This window comes from Bombus bifarius, unplaced genomic scaffold (genome assembly GCF_011952205.1).
Source record: "Bombus bifarius isolate JDL3187 unplaced genomic scaffold, Bbif_JDL3187 scf7180000008000, whole genome shotgun sequence".
Taxonomy (NCBI): domain Eukaryota; kingdom Metazoa; phylum Arthropoda; class Insecta; order Hymenoptera; family Apidae; genus Bombus; species Bombus bifarius.
This window is the reverse complement of record NW_022884379.1, coordinates 1,931,339-1,947,594: the sequence shown is the minus strand read 5'-3', so window position 1 is coordinate 1,947,594 and position 16,256 is coordinate 1,931,339. Positions and strand designations below refer to the sequence as shown.

At 35.1% G+C, this 16,256-nt stretch overlaps 2 protein-coding genes and 1 long non-coding RNA gene across 4 annotated transcripts in view; 1 reads left to right on the top strand and 2 right to left on the bottom strand.

Moving 5' to 3' along the window:
- Positions 1-200: 200 nt before the first annotated feature.
- On the bottom strand, positions 201-444 carry LOC117206277. The gene is made up of 2 exons (XR_004487372.1): positions 364-444; positions 201-291 (listed from the first exon to the last, which is right to left on the bottom strand). It is a non-coding gene; the product is annotated as an uncharacterized LOC117206277 (long non-coding RNA).
- LOC117206269 (HEAT repeat-containing protein 1) lies at positions 374-8,125 on the top strand. Its single transcript, XM_033445440.1, has 7 exons — positions 374-493; positions 583-731; positions 809-5,472; positions 5,752-6,069; positions 6,350-6,804; positions 6,931-7,381; positions 7,581-8,125. Exons 2-7 carry the CDS (start codon positions 590-592, stop codon positions 7,749-7,751), a joined length of 6,201 nt encoding a protein of 2,066 aa, XP_033301331.1. The 5' UTR covers positions 374-493; positions 583-589; the 3' UTR covers positions 7,752-8,125.
- LOC117206271 overlaps positions 7,869-16,256 on the bottom strand; it is a 31,900-nt gene continuing 23,512 nt past the window's right edge. For both annotated transcript variants that reach the window (XR_004487369.1, XM_033445452.1), the window contains 3 exons: positions 11,231-11,413; positions 9,060-9,144; positions 7,869-8,483 (listed from right to left, as the gene is read on the bottom strand). Coding sequence is in view for 1 of the 2 variants with exons in the window: in XM_033445452.1 (XP_033301343.1) it covers positions 8,414-8,483; positions 9,060-9,144; positions 11,231-11,413 (338 nt within the window). In the remaining variant the exon portion in view is untranslated. The remainder of the gene's footprint in view (positions 8,484-9,059; positions 9,145-11,230; positions 11,414-16,256) is intronic.

Below are 16,256 nucleotides of genomic sequence, written 5' to 3'. Positions count from 1 at the left end.
TTATTTTTCCGTTTTATTCAGAAGTATGTATGTGTATATATATATATATATATATATATATATTAATCGAAGCTTTTTAATCCGAGCACAGAAAGTAACGTAAAATTTATATCGGAGATTAATACAATATTTAAGGATCCCTTTAATTCAAATGAATGATAAAATTCTAAGGATCGTATACAACCCAATGTTGTGATAGGTTTTTTTTACGCGTAGTACTACCGTTGGTGAAAAGAGAAAAAAAGCATAACACCGTACAATTCGTAGCGACCACGTTCTTCAAAGATCTGCCTGTGCATGCGCATTTTAGTTGATTAGGGGTTACGACTTACAATATTACATATACCAAATGCACATACTCACAAATGTATATCTTTATTTCGGTAATTTAATATATCATAAATACTGAAAATATTTTGTGATATTTGTAAAAAACCTTTGTACTATATTAAGGAAGATTTGACTCCATCTATTTCTAACGAATAAAAAAAAGGTGAGGTTATGTACAGCATAAGGTTATGTGCATGTTTTATATATCTATATCTTTTTTATGTTTTGAATTACAAATAATTTTAATTACAGTTTCAAGATGGCTACATCTCTTGCGAGACAATTAAAACAACTAAGAACCCCTCAAACAACAATACTGCGTCGAGATAAAAAACATACAAGCTTGTTATTTGATCCCAGAGAAGCTGCTAATTTAGACAGAGAGACAGTTTTAAGCATAGGTAACACACTTTATTTTATGTTTCTACCTCTACATATTTTTTATTGAAGCAATAATTGATGTTTATTTCTTCCCCAGGTCAAAATGGATTGCAAGAGTTGACTAAGCTATCAGACGTATTTTTAGAATTTGAACATACTCTTTTTGCACAAAGTTCACTGAATCTTGAACGTGCTGTGCAAGATGTTAAAGTTAACAGGAAGTTAGATAGACAGATTGAAAAGTTTCTTATCCTTCTATCTCCTTACTTCTTGCTCAATAATGCTCATAAAACTCTTGAATGGTTAATATGTAGGTTTCACATAGAAGAATTTAATAGAGATCAATTTTTGCTTTTAATATTACCTTATCACGAAACTCGGATGTTTGCAAGAGCATTACAACTATTAAATCTATCTGATGATGCTGATAACTGGCACTGGTTAGAACCCCTTCAAAAGCCAGGTGTTCCCTTAGCTACAATAACATTAGTCAATCGTCTTAGTTCTGATAATGCTTTGCTAAAACTAATTTGCAATCACGTAATTACCGCTACTAACACATATTCAGAGCGAGCGTCTTCTTTAAGTACTCTGTATGCATTTTACACAACTTCAATATTAGGAATTATCGATCAATCATCTGGAATTTCCGAAGTACAAATGGGTCATATGTTACCAGCTATTTTAAAAGGTTTAGAAAGTTCCATCTCCGATTTTGTAGCCAGTAGTTACATGATCTTAGCAAAACTGGCGTTCAAAGAGAAATTGAATGATATAACTATGGAAAAATTACTTCTGAAGATATTCAAGAAAACGCATCTAAAAGAGGAAGCATTGCACCTGTTATTCTTCTTGTACAATATACCAATTCATCAACTTACTACAGTTCCAAAAAGTCTTGCTACTCGACTATCAGAATTGTCCTGGTTCATCGAGCTCGCAATCAAGCTTCAATCCTCTAATGTGAATATATTAAAATTCATTGTATCATTACTACAAACAAGTTGTCGCATGATTTTGGACAGTCCATCAGAAACAGTTCGAATACAGAATATGGTGAATGAAATATTGTCACGAATAAAGCTCGATGATATTGGAGTGGACACCATTTTGTGGAATGTATTACAGAAGGAGTTTCTTTCAACTGACATGAAAAACGAAGCTAGAGAATTTCTAATAAGATTGTATCACACTCTTGAAAGAACGTATCCTGAAAGATTCGATGATTACTTGAAAGGATTGATGAAACGCAGCGAAACAGACAAAGATTCCAAACTGGCATTGGAATTCGTCACATCTTGGCATTTTGGAGCCAAGGACACGCAAGAAGCTGTTGGTATACTTGACAAATTGATTCATATCAATCCTGTACAGAGAATTGTAGCGTTGGAAATGTTGGCAGATTCTGATGTGAATATTCCTGAAAGTTTCCAGGAGATGATGACAACCACGATACAATCCAGATTTAGTGACACAGAAGTAGACGTAATCAAAGCTTTGCTCTCTATTTCTACGAAACGCCTAACAAGTCTTCTATCTGCAGATATATTGATTGATGAGTTGAAAATATTACTATCGACTTGTCACACCAGCCGTAGGAAAATACTAGCAAAACCAGCATTGAAAATCCTATTAGAACTCTGTAAAGTCGGAGATGATACTAGCGTATTCATTACATCATTACCTTATTTATTCCCAAATGACGACGCAGACGTGGATATCGCGATGGAAGTATTAGAATCAAACTTTGCTAGGAACAATATTTATATGCAACACGTGCAGAAGGATCTAGGAAAATTACCGAACGCAGAGGCTGTTTCATCGGCATCTTTTCATAATATATTAAACTGGGAATTGCTGCCGCCAACAGATAGCATATTAAGCGCAATGAAGCAACAGATCGCTCATGGTGATGCAGCTTCCATGTTTTTCAACCTAATTTTACTCGGATCCGTATGTAGAGTCCCTGTTGGATCTCTGGAACCGCAAATAGCTCGAGAGGTAATCGAAATGGCTACGGAGATGATTAAAAAATACCCGCAAGTAAAGTTATTACAAAATTGCAATAATATTACAGGAGATAATATACAAATGGCCATAGAATTAACTTCTCAAGGTGTTCTCCCATTGCAAGTTGGTACCTACGTTCTGGAAATGGTTCACAGACGTCTCGATTTGAAGTCAAATCCGGCGATTGATTTTGAGAACAATCAACATCGTAGTAATTTGATTTTGAGACTTCTTGAGATGTTCTTCGAGGGAATAGATAATGTATATTGGTGCAAGCATTATTCTCGTTGTCTACAAATATTTTTTCAAAGACATTTCTCCACGATTCAGGATCTTATCCGCTTTCTCTCTCAACTGTACATAAAGCCTGTGAAGGTGCAAACGTCCTTTCATTGCTTGAAGATAACTCAAGTCCTGCTGAATCAATGCAAATCTACTGAATGGGCGTTTGAGGATAAAGTCTTTGTTACAAATTTGTTACTTTCGTTAGCCAGAGAGAACAATGAATGTCGAATAGCATCATTAAAAGTACTCGAGAAGCTCATAAGCAAGTGCTCAAGTGCTCAAGTGCTTAATCGTTGCACAATGGTGAATCCTTTTCCATCCTTACTGCAAGAACTTGTCATCAGAAGCCCAGAAATATCTTTAGATCCTGATCAATTATCTTTATCTCTTTACATTCTATTATCACCTGATCCAGATGTATGTAAACAATTGAAAACGGATCTTCGAAAGAGGCTACAACAAGCGCAACAAATGTTATTTGAGATAGTCATGGATCAGCAAACTCCTTTACATATTAAATCACAGCTGCTTGATATTCTAGTTTACGTGAATGGGCCCACAATACTTCAACGATTAGTTCCTCTTGGATTACACCTTTTAGAAATGCTTCAGGCTGATCCTAAAAATAAATCTGCAGGAAATTTGTTGAAAAACATACTTCAGAGATTCAACAGCGCAACAGTAAAGGCACTCACTGTTGAACAAGTTTGGAAGTTATTCGAAGCTAGCATAGAGGAGCACAAGATCAAAGTAATAACAGAATCCGGAAATCAACATCCACCAAGTGTGATTCTTCTAAAACAAATAGGAAGTACCTTCTTCCAAAAAGCTGAAGAAGCGTCCAATGTTCTTCAGAAGAAAATTCTAGCTAAATTAGTAGATGTAGCCACTGATTGTGAAATAGGAAACATTATTTCTTCAACCAATAGAGCAATGAGAAAAATTCGAGTGAATGCACAGCTCGTAGTTGACGAGCTACAGATCATGAAGGATCTCAAGAATGCTGAATTAAACGACAGTAAAATGAAAAATAGAAGACGGATCAGTCTCATTCGTGCTCCTGACCCAACCATAATCAACAGAAGAGAATGGAAACGTGGCGTGACTCTCTTAGAGTTCGTTCAACAAGCTGACAATATCGAACATGAGGAATTACTCTACCCGATCCTGTTTAATTTGCTGAAGACATGCCTCAGTTTCGAGGAACAAAGTCCTATAGAATATACGAACCAATTATTACTATCCACTATTCATCGATTGACAGTGAAGAAATTGCCTATTCGTGATGCTCATTTACAAATAGACTTAATCACGCAATGTATTAGAACTTCAAGGAATCCCCAAACTCATCATCATGCTCTATTAGTTCTAGTAGAGTTATTAAAAATCGTCGATGTGAGGTGTGCTCTATATACTATAATGCCTATTTTCACTTTCATGGGAAGTTCTGTGGTCCGTCAGGACGATGCTTATTCTATTCAAATAATATCCAAGACCATCGAGACCGTGGTTCCTATAATAAACGCGGCTGAGAATGAAACTCACGCTTGTGAGGTTCTAAGAACATTTATCGTTTCGTTACCCGATATTCCAGAACATAGACGAACTCCATTATTTGTAAAGTTATTACAATTATTGGATAATCATTTTCATTTGTATTACTTGTTGAGTTTCGAAAGCCACGTTATGTCGAGTACTATGCGTATTACGAATCAAAAGACACCTGGACAGAGATTAGAATTTGCTCTACAGGTATCTCAAGAATTTCCACCCACGAGACTTATTCAGGTTTGCGTGAAATTGACTCAGTTTCTGAAGGAATTGCCTGTAGACATAGAAGACGAAGAAGGCAGGAGAGCTGCGATTTCGTTTAAATATAAACACATCTTTGATGTTAGTACTAGTAGTCCTAAACACTTAAGACATTATAAATATACTCTGGTCCAGTTTTTAAGTAATCTGTTATCGTCACCTGATCTTATTAATAAAGTCGCCGAGTTCGATTCTACCGAAGTGAATAATGTGAGACCATATTATGATCAACTGATTGTTGAATTAATCATACTAATCCAATGTACCTCGAAGAATGCTGATAAACATCAAGGAAAGCCAATTGCGAAATATTGGAAGGTTCTTTTGCATCATTTATATGACGTGTTAGATTTGGTGAATAATTTATTGCCAAATGGAATATTCTTGGTCAGTATCAAGCGTCTGATAGAACATAATTTACTGACAGTGAAGAGAAAAGCCTTGGAGCTTCTTAACACGCGTCTTCAACAAAGAAAGTTTAATGAAGAGGATCATGAAGATTTGTTACAGTTGATTGAAGCTTTATCGAAGACGGTATCAGTGGAAGTAAAGTCTGAAACGCAGGAACAGGAGATTGTACAGCAAACTGTCTTGATTACTATAAAATTGTTGGCGAAATTGTTGGCTAGCGATAATCCCATACTGTTCAAACCGGTAAGTCGATATATTATTTAACAGAAATAGAAAATTATTGGTTGACCAGTTGGTCATTAATAGATTGCGGATGTTTATGCAATTTCATATTTTTGTAAACATAACTGAAAAAATAAATCTTAAATGGAGAGTTGTTGTATTTGGCAACTACAATATTATAATTAAGACCGTATTTTGAATATCTTATATATTTTTGCGAAAAAAATCCATTACTGATAGACAATTAAATAAATTAATAGATACGAATTTTTATTATTATTATTACTATTTTTGTTATAGATTCTGGAGGCGACCACTGAGCTGTTAGGTTCAAGGGAAGGACCAGTACTAGCCAGCGCTGCTCTTTGTGTCGCGGAATTATGCAGTTCTATGCGTATTCACGCGATACATTCATTGAACAAATTTGTACCGGCCATCCTGCATTTGTTAGAAGATCACTGCCATCAAGGTGTGCCGGATGTAATAGTCGTCAGTATCGTAAGCGCGTTGCAAAAGATCGTCGAATCTGTAGGGAACTTCTTATCTTTGTATTTGGATCAGTTACTGTTTGAACTGGCGAGATTAAACTCTCTGTACACTGATACGGAACATCAAAAGGTATGATTTACTACTTTATTAAATACTTCTGTTGCCGCGATAAATGTATTTTATAAACAATCGTATACTAACTGTTCACTATCTTTTAGCCACATTTCGTAGGTTTCTCAAAGTGTTTTCACCTTTTCTATTCATTCCCTATTGTTTACTATATTTTTGGAGATTTTTTACATATAGTTTTTAACTATCTGATATGATTTTATCAATATTTGAGACTACATTATACAATTAAACGATAATCAATATTTTTGAAGATTTTCCTTGTTTATCATTTTCATAGATTGGCATCGTAATATCACGATTAAATGCAACAACCCAGAAACTCTCCACGTGCATACCTTCGCGAGTGCTGTTACCAGCAGTCAACAGGACATATATGACGTTACTTGCAAAGAAATTGTACCAACGTATCCCAGCGCTGATGAATGTCCTAGTAGAATCATTCAATAGTGCTCAGCCTAACGATATAAACGCAGTTATACCGGATTTAGGCACATTCTTCTTGAAGGTTTTACAGTTTCGCGAAGATATTTCAAACTCGCCAGATGACATGGAAGTAGACGAATTGGAATTAACGTTGAAGGATGTGGTGGTCGTAGAGGAAAGCGCCAGTAAAGCATTGGTTGCTTTAGTACTGAAACTAAGCGAGACTACCTTTAGACCACTTTATTATAAACTTTACGACTGGGCTGCTAGAAATCCACAGTACAAGGAACGAAATATCACTTTCTACAGGTTGATTGAATTATTTTATCTGAGTTTTATTTTATTTTGTAATTTTTTGCATTTTTGTGTGTTAAAGTTTACTTATGGTTGCCTAATCATGGATAAAAATATATAAATTTTTATCATCTGTTGCAGACTTTCAGCCAACATAGCAGAGTGTCTAAAATCACTTTTCGTTCTGTTTGCTGGTCACTTCATCAAGCATGCAGCAATATTGTTAAGTAGTAATAATCCAGCGATCATAGAGGAACCGCAGGAGATGACTCTGCCTGAAGAGTCTAGCAAAATCGAGTTAGTAGAAGCCATTTTATTGACTCTATATCGAGTCTTCAGTTACGACGCTCATAATTTCGTGAGTCAAGAGAGATTCGAAATACTGGCTCAACCAATTGTGGATCAGTTGGAGAATACTTTGGGCTCCACAGAGGGCTATGAGAAAAGAGCGAGTGAATTAGTGGTGCCTTGTATTGCTGCCTTCGCTAGTGCCATTCCTGATGACTCTTTGCACAAGCAATTAGTGTACCAGACATTGCTGAAAACAAGACATACGAAACCATATGTTAGAACCGCTGCACTGAATGCGTTGGTGAGTGAAAGCTTATATTTTGTCAAGTTAAATGTATTAATTATTATTAGGTGATTAATATTAATTCATAATTGGTTATAAATAATATTGTAATGATATCGTTACTGAACGATTATACATCAGATTACGCATCAGAAGTACAATTCGATTAAGTTCATAAAATGCTAGTAATTTAATATTTTATTTCACATGAATATAGGTTGAAATTGTAAGGAAGCTTGGCGAAGATTTCATGCCACTCTTGCCAGAAACTATACCCTTCTTGGCAGAAATGTTGGAAGACGAAGACGAAACTACGGAGAAGTGTGCTCAAAATGCAGTACGCACCTTGGAGGAGATTTTAGGCGAGCCCTTACAAAAATATTTCTAATTTAATTCTAGTTTAATTTTTTAAATAAATTTCCAATTAGATTTCATAAAAATCATGTATATATAAATATTATCCTTCTGAAAATAGAATTTAATGAAGTATTCGGAAAGGCAAATGTATTATGAAAACATCTGTTTATTCTTAACTTAAGTCACAATTTGGACGAAATATAGAATATATTATTTCCTTACATTATAATACATTATCGTAAGTTTACGTGTACGTATGTGTGTCTGTATGCGTGAACATGTAGGTAGAAGACCATGGCAGCACTAATTAGGCGCCTGGATTCCTAAATATTGACAGCGGTTCTTATTACGAGTGGCGACGAGCGCATTATAGTCTTTTCTTCGAGAGCGTCTCTGAATTTCGCGCGTGTAAAAAAGACATTTTCCAGTCATGTGTCCCAACCAAAGAACATATAACTATCAAAATCGAATGAACACGAGTTTCGAGGATCCATCTGCAGACTCGACGATTATTCTTCTTTCTAAAAGTGGAGAAGAAAGAAAAAAAGATAATGTTCGATACTCCTCGACGATCCTCTTTTTAGAGATCCATTTTCGTTTGGAGATCATCCTCGTAGAAAAATGCAACGTAGGCCTTCTCGCTGACGCTTTTTGGGCTGGCACCGTAAATTTTATCGTTGATTCTAACACGAATCACACCTGTGGCACCTCGGCTGCATTACGTAGAGACATTTCCTCGCCCTGCTCTATTGATGAAACTTTCCTGCAAACGAAATTTAAGCTTCACTTTCTGCATTGCAAGAATATTTGTTGTGAACTGCAATCATTGGATATTGGACTGTTCAAGGACACCAAAGACGAATCAAAATAAGCCAGAATGTTCATACGTGAATTTTATTATATTTACTTAATTATTGATTTAAGAATATTTTTAAAAATTGGTCAGCAAAAAATAAAATGTTCAAAATAATCATGAATATACTACAATACACTAACCAGGATTTTGCCTTGTTAACTGACCATCGCTATCCCTACCAGTTCTTGGAACTGAATTCGTAGACTGAATTTCTAACGTCACATATTGAAAATATACTAATGTGTCAGATATATATATCTCAATGAAGAGATTTACTCAGGAGAGTGAAATTACTCGAGATTCCTTGAAAATTGACCAGAATGATAGCAAGCAACGATCATTTAACATGCCATTGCGATATTTTCAAATCATGAATTCGCCATGTATAATCAAACAGGTTGCGTTGTATGTAGAAACAATTAAAATCAAAGGGAAAGGAACTTTGGAGCGAACAAATAGCACGGCTGCACGACCTTTACTCACCTCTTTCTATACTGAAAGATAATGTAGACGATGATGGCGTTGCCAACGAATAGCAGAGCAATTAGAACAGTTGGCAAGACAATATCTGCAAAGGTTAAAAAAACATAGATTAGTAGGTACATCGTGCGGATTTTCGTCTTCCGCTTCTACAATTCGTCATTCCGCGACTCACTCTTCCCTCCCACTTGAGAAGCGTGTGGCACAGTGAACTTCGTACTTATGCGGATTGTCTAATCGGTCGAAGTTTGTTATTCGAGTGTCAACGTTTTTGCGTTCTGATTGTTATTTAATCGATCGAGTTATAATGGTAATTGACGAAAAAACTGCGTTTTTTGTAAGAGTCATCTTCATTTACATGTTGATGTAAATATGAAAATACAAATATGAAAATCTCTAGAAAATCAGTTTCTTTTTTATTGACAATTCTGAAGATAAATCTTTCTGAATAACTGTTTTTTTTCATTTGTAACAACAGAAAAGGATGACTTTTAATTGTGACAAGCATGATGCTAGTTAACTTATTTCTTTTTAAAGGATCAATAACGAAAGTACTATATTCAGAATTTAATGTATTCCAAAAAGCCAATATATTCCAATGGAGATGCAAAAACAATGAAGAAATATGCGGATAATACAAATTACCTCTTACTTATGGATTGCTTATGATTAATAGAATATATAAAAAAGATATGAAAAGAATGTGTTGGAAAGTAAGATCGGAATAAATATACGTAATCACTTTGAATGACACTGAACATTTAATTCGGTTCTATTGATTTCGATTACCGATAGTATTTAAATGGACAATAATACAATAACATTGTTTTGTTCTCTATTTTGCAATCATAACATTGTAGGTCGGCACTTAATGTGAAATCGATAATCGTTAATCAACAAACGAAGTTTACTACGACTTACAAAACAGAGAGAGAGAGAGAGAGAGACAGACAGACAGACAGACAGAAAGAGAGAAACCAGTTCTTTTTTATAATCTGCTGTGAAAGCCTGATAATCTTTAGAATTTATCATAGTCACAATTTCTTCAAGACTCTTGTATAATTAAATATAAACAATTTTCTACATTTTAATTTCAATTCAAATTTCATTTTTTAATCCAATTGTCAAATACAAAATTTACAAGTTCCAATCAAATACAATTTACCCTTTCAAAATCTTCTTATGTTTTCAACTTCGATAAGACGCACTGTGATCTGGAAACAGTTTGTTTCGTGGCCGATATCGGACGATTTTAACAGAATGAAATTTACCAGAGGAAACGAGAGACGCAAACGCGGCGAATGTGAACGGTGATAACGAACTGCGAAATTTTCACAATCGTACTAATAGGCTTGTCCGTTGTCACGATGCTCTGAACGTTAATTTCAACAAAGAGGAACAAGATCAATGGGCTGTAATATTCCCGTCAATTATTCCGTAATTCTGAGAATCGAGCAAACTACGTTGCTTGATGATGAACATCAAAAGAATCCAGGCGATTGCTCGGAAAAATAATTATAAGAGTTCTTTATACAAAATGGAGTTATACGTTATAATTGGTTCAAAGATATTTGTAAATATAAAACGATCGTGTCATCTACGATAAAAGAAGGAAAATAAAATACGAAGAGAATAACAACACTTTTAAACATTTGCGTGTTTCATCGAGATTACGCATATCGTTATATACGCATATAAATAACAATTTTGGACACAGTTCACGGATTATATAGCAATTACGCTGTTAAGAATGATTTTCGAACGTTTCAATACCGGTGGTGAAGAATTGCCGGTTGCACGTGATATGTTATCGGAAAAACGACGGGATCACCGATCTCTGTTTCACTATTCTTCGTTTCTGTCTTTATTCTTACATCATATTCAATCACAGTGTCACAATTCGTTCGTAACGATAACAGTAAGAAAAATTATCGTTCGTTATAAAACACCGAATAAATATACGGTTGATATTTCCTCTTCAAACAGCTTACGCTGTTAATTGTTGCCCTGTAACGATCACTCTTCTCGGCAAAATTTCGAAACACGAAAGAAAATTTCAACGAATTCGAGTAACTTTACGAATCACCGAAACAATCTGACGAGATGATAGAATTTAATTAACGAGTATGTTTAACGGAGTATGAAAAGAAAATGTTAGAGCTTCTTTTACTGACCTACGACGTAGTCTGTTTGCTTCATCATGGCTGATTGCGCCGAATCCATAATGTTGCCGTTGATACCTGCGACTGCGTCCTCGCCCCGACCAATCCTAACTCCAGTGCCAAGGATATTATCCCCCGAAAGACTGGATAACCGATTATGGTCGTGCTCTGTCTTCAGGATCACCGCCGACGTGGCTGTAAAAACACGAAATAAAAGAAATGATTTCGTTGAACGAGAAATGGTCTAATCGATGGTCGACTACCTGAAGTGAACCTAAGTTTGATGACCTTACATGGTATGGCTTCTCGTAACTTTTTACTATTATTTCACATACTCACACGTGCAACGTACATAGACCATATGTGAGAATTTTGGAGATGGTTTATAAACAAATTGAAAATTGATGGGAAAGAACACGAAGAGTCGCGTTTTTCATTTTTTGGAAAAGAGAATTTATGGAGAAATCGTGAATATACATTAAAATATTTGTTATCGCTTTATCAAGTTAGAGATACCGGTACTAAGAAGTTGCTAAAATTCTACATATTTTCTTATCTATGTATTCAACGGGCTAAGATCTTTCTGAATGTAACATCATTTTTGTTTTCAATATGTTATCAAATAACCTTCGCAGTACGTAACATTTGACCAGCGAAAATAAATGTGCAAATATCTTATACAAACGGCGTAGATATAAATCTTTTAAGGGTACGCGACACACAGTTTAAGCAAACATAAAGATAAAAATGATACGGAATTATCGCAGAGATGTTGACACGGGCACAGAAAAGTGATTAATAAACAAGTGATTAATAATGAAACTTGAAACACGAGGATGTCACGAGGGTCTCAGAACTTCGTTGACAGTTTAGAGTTTCCTATTTGTCAAACTCCGTACAACAAAATATTTCAGAAACTTTCTCAATCATCGACTCTTCTATTCGAGGAAGGGAATCAAGTAAAAACTAAAAGATCAACTTTTTTGCTGTACACGATATACAACTCACTGAGAATTATTAGAACAAACTTTCTGATCGAAACCAATCAAACTTTTATATATTGGTAGCAGAGCAACAAATCACTTAATTACAGCTCTATCTATCGTTCGTCTTCGTTCTATTTCGTACTGCATACATTTGCAAATTTGCATACATTTTTTATTCCTTTCTAATCCTATTACGTTCCTTGAATCATTTTTTCTTCAATTGTTTTGTATTTTTCTATTTTTTAACGAACCATCACAGTTATAACGTACGTATGATATCTCGTTTCGATTTTATATATAAAGATTTTTCGTAAAAAAAAAATGTATAAATCGTCGGTCTCTTTCCGTTGTTTTTGCAGAAAAAGGAAAAGAGAAACGCAACGTATATTCATTTCCAACAAAAAAGAATGCTCTGAAAAATTTCCAATGTTTCTACGTGTATATCGCAGTACAGTAATAACACGCTTCGTCCGAGATGGTGCAATTATGTACGAATAAATTCTTTTTCTCCTGAAGGGTGTACGTTTTATGATGGCGATTCGTTGGAAGGTTCGCCGCGAAAGACAAACGGCCAGCTTTCGAAAACGGCTTCTGTTTTTAGAGGCGGAGAGAACCGCGCCCTCGAGTACGCTCCCCCGATAATATCGAAGCCACGTTAGAATGGCCAAGCCTTGTAAAACACGTTTACGATCCAGTCGATCACCGTTTCTTTCCTCTAGAAACACACGCTCATGGATGCTTTCGACCACGAAGAATTAGCATCCGCGGCCTGGGATTTATATCTCGTTGGTGAAACGCAAATTGCACGTTTTACCATATGTTGCAGGAAAGAAACACGATCAACGAGAACTAGAAATCTCTGCTACCAGGTTAAAGCTAATATCTTCGCAACCAACATTCTATAAAAACTTCACGTAATTCGATATTTTTCCACAAAACAGGAAGTTTCAAAGTAACAAACATAGTATGTGGTACATATTTCACCTTCGAATTAATCGAAAATAATCGATCACCTTGGAGTAGTAGAGAATCCTAATTTAGAATAGTTGATCGCCGAACTTCAAACACCTAATATAGCATAGTTGATCAGCAAACTCTGAATAGCAAGAAGTCCTTGAAATTGTTAAAGGTCACGCAAGAAACACTTTCAGTGTATGTACACAGTGAAACGCGAACAATCGAGAATTATCCGATGGTATTCTGGAGAAATAGCTGACCAGATTGGCAAAACAGCCACAGTTTCACGCAATACTTTCCCCGTCTTTCGCTCGCTTCGTTGTTCCAGAGAGTAAATTCAATGTTCACTATAAATAACGTTTATACGTTTGCACGAAACATTCGTCCTTATCGAACCGTAACGAAAACGCGAATTTACGAGCACGAGCAGAAGCACGATAAGCAATTATTATATTGTTTTATCCAAATGAAGTGAACAATATTTCGAGAGGTACTGATGCCGATTACAGACTGAACGACCAATGAATGATTCAGCCACGTTCAACGGTGACCTTACTCTTTTTCGAAAGTTCCGTATTGGCTATGAAACTGTCGATAATTTCGAACTTTACTGTTGAGATAATATCTGCAACAGATGGCATGGAAAAATACGAGAGGTATATGTACATAACATTAAAATTTGGTATTCCTCGTTTCAATTTCTTTAGATTTATCAGTTATATTGTTTCGTACAATAATATGAACTGATCTTCTTCTCGATATTAGATTCAGGTATCGATTAAATCCAGAATTTATAGAATGAATATCATTTTTTAACGATATTCTCAACGCGAGAATTGATTGTAATTTCAACAAATAAATAAAAAAAAAAAATTTTTTTAACGATAGCTCTAACGAAATCTGGAGTTACAATAGTAGTATAGTATAGTATAACCGCTGCTAAAATGGAATATTTTTCAAGCAAAGGAGCGAAGCGAGAAGAATTGCGAATAAAAATGTCTATTCACGTGATTTAACATCGGTTGATAGAATCGTGTGATTTAATTTTTACAAATTTAGTGTCATGAAATTGTAAGATACAGAATCTGTGCGAACACATGTGCGCAATGAGGAATAATGTTTGAATTATTGACGAAAGCATGTCGTAGATATGCAAATCAAATAGAAATTTGCAAGGATAGTCTGAGGTGACATTTGCAAAAATGTGTATCTAAAATACTTTTATATTTTACTTTCAAATGAATAACTCAATTAACAAAATTTCTGAACTATTAAGTAATCTTTAGAATGTTTTGTCTGCTTTTTCTCTTTAAATACACGAAGCTGCGCGAGTCGCATTTCTATTCTAAGTGACTATGGAAATAAATTTTCATATTTCACGTGATTCTCGGAAAGTAAAAACAATATATTGTTGTAGTTCAAAGGAATTCGGTTTATTGAACTGTTATGTGATCGCGAACTCGTTTGAGTTCCGCGACGTCTTATGATTTAATGATTCAACGAAATAAGAGAACGTAAAGCCGTGGATTGCAAAGTCCACTTGGAGGCATAGTCACGATCAACAAAAAGCGAGGAAGTAACAGCAGGAGAATGATTAAATCCGTACTATATCCGCATTTAAATAATTAGTTTCTATTAGAACTATGAACTCATACATGGAATAGAATATAAGAACCTTACACATCGAAATAAATGACTAAACAAATAATTATCTTTTTTTGTTGTGAGTAAAGTATTCTTACAACTCAGTATGTTGTCAACAATTTCAATGTCACGAACATTGCCTTTTTATTTAATCTTGGAATTAAACCTGTGTTTTTTCCTACTTGTCAAGATTTTGAAAATATTACTCGTCGTAATATTGAAATATTACAAACATCAAAGTATTAATAATTACATATTTGGCTTTCATAAAATTCCCTCAATTTATCAGCTACTTTTGAATCTAGTAGATTTTTTAGTTTTCAATTATGTCATATCAAAATCTTTCTTTTTATTCATACACTGTTGCGATCTAGAAAATATTTTCATTAAAGATATTTAATGTTCTTCTCGTTGAAATCGAAAGGGATATGGAAATTAGGTAATGGAGAGCTTCAACATGATATCACATTTAATTCGAACGGTATCGCAACAATTCTTAATTAAAAGATATGAATGCGTCCTTATCCGGGGTAATTTGTCGATGATCGAACTTCTCCGCTCGAACATCGATTGACCCAATTACATTGATTTTATGCTACCGCTATTATCGATCGTGTTATGGTCATCGTATTTATCCGCAGCTAATTAAGACATTATACGTACCAATATTAAAACAGTCGTGTGTTTAAAATTTATATCATTTAAAATAATCTGTATATATCATCAAATGAAATGATTTATTATTGTAAAGGTGAAACGAACTCGTTTCTATCTTACAGTCAACTATCGATTGTTGTCTTTCAAATGATATACTCTTTGATATTGTACTTAACTTTATCAATTTCGAAAATTTCTATATCACATTTTATCGAAAGCCGATCAGAATCATTTCTCAACAAGCAATTGGGTACATTCGTGTCAATACAAGATCATCGACGAGTTATTGACAAGATCGTGGCATCAGATCACCAAATTCTGTCATCTTGTTTTGCCTTGTCCCCTCTGTCGATTATTGATACTGCATGAAAAAAGAAATGGACGCGATTGCATGAGAATCGAACGATCCGTTTATCGCAGTTCAATACGCGAAGACTCTGATGAAACGATGATCTGACATGGGTTATCGGCGCTTCGTTTCACAGTAATCGTTTTATTTTTTCGATCCACGACGGAACCACGCGTCGTTCACGTTCCCGTTTCTCAAACGAGGAAGTGCGAGAGCAATCGCGGAAAATCGTTTGTTACGTCGCGTAACACTCTACCTAGCCCAGGCCACACACCGCGTACAAGATGGCAACCAGATGTCTTCGGATACTCACTCAATAGTCCCCTCAATAGTCTCAAGTATCTTCCATAAATCTCAGGAATTTCCTAGTAGAGGTCCTTCAAACCAAACAAACGTTTGTTTCCGAAGCATTTCTAAAGACTATTGTCTACTACAGCTTGACAAG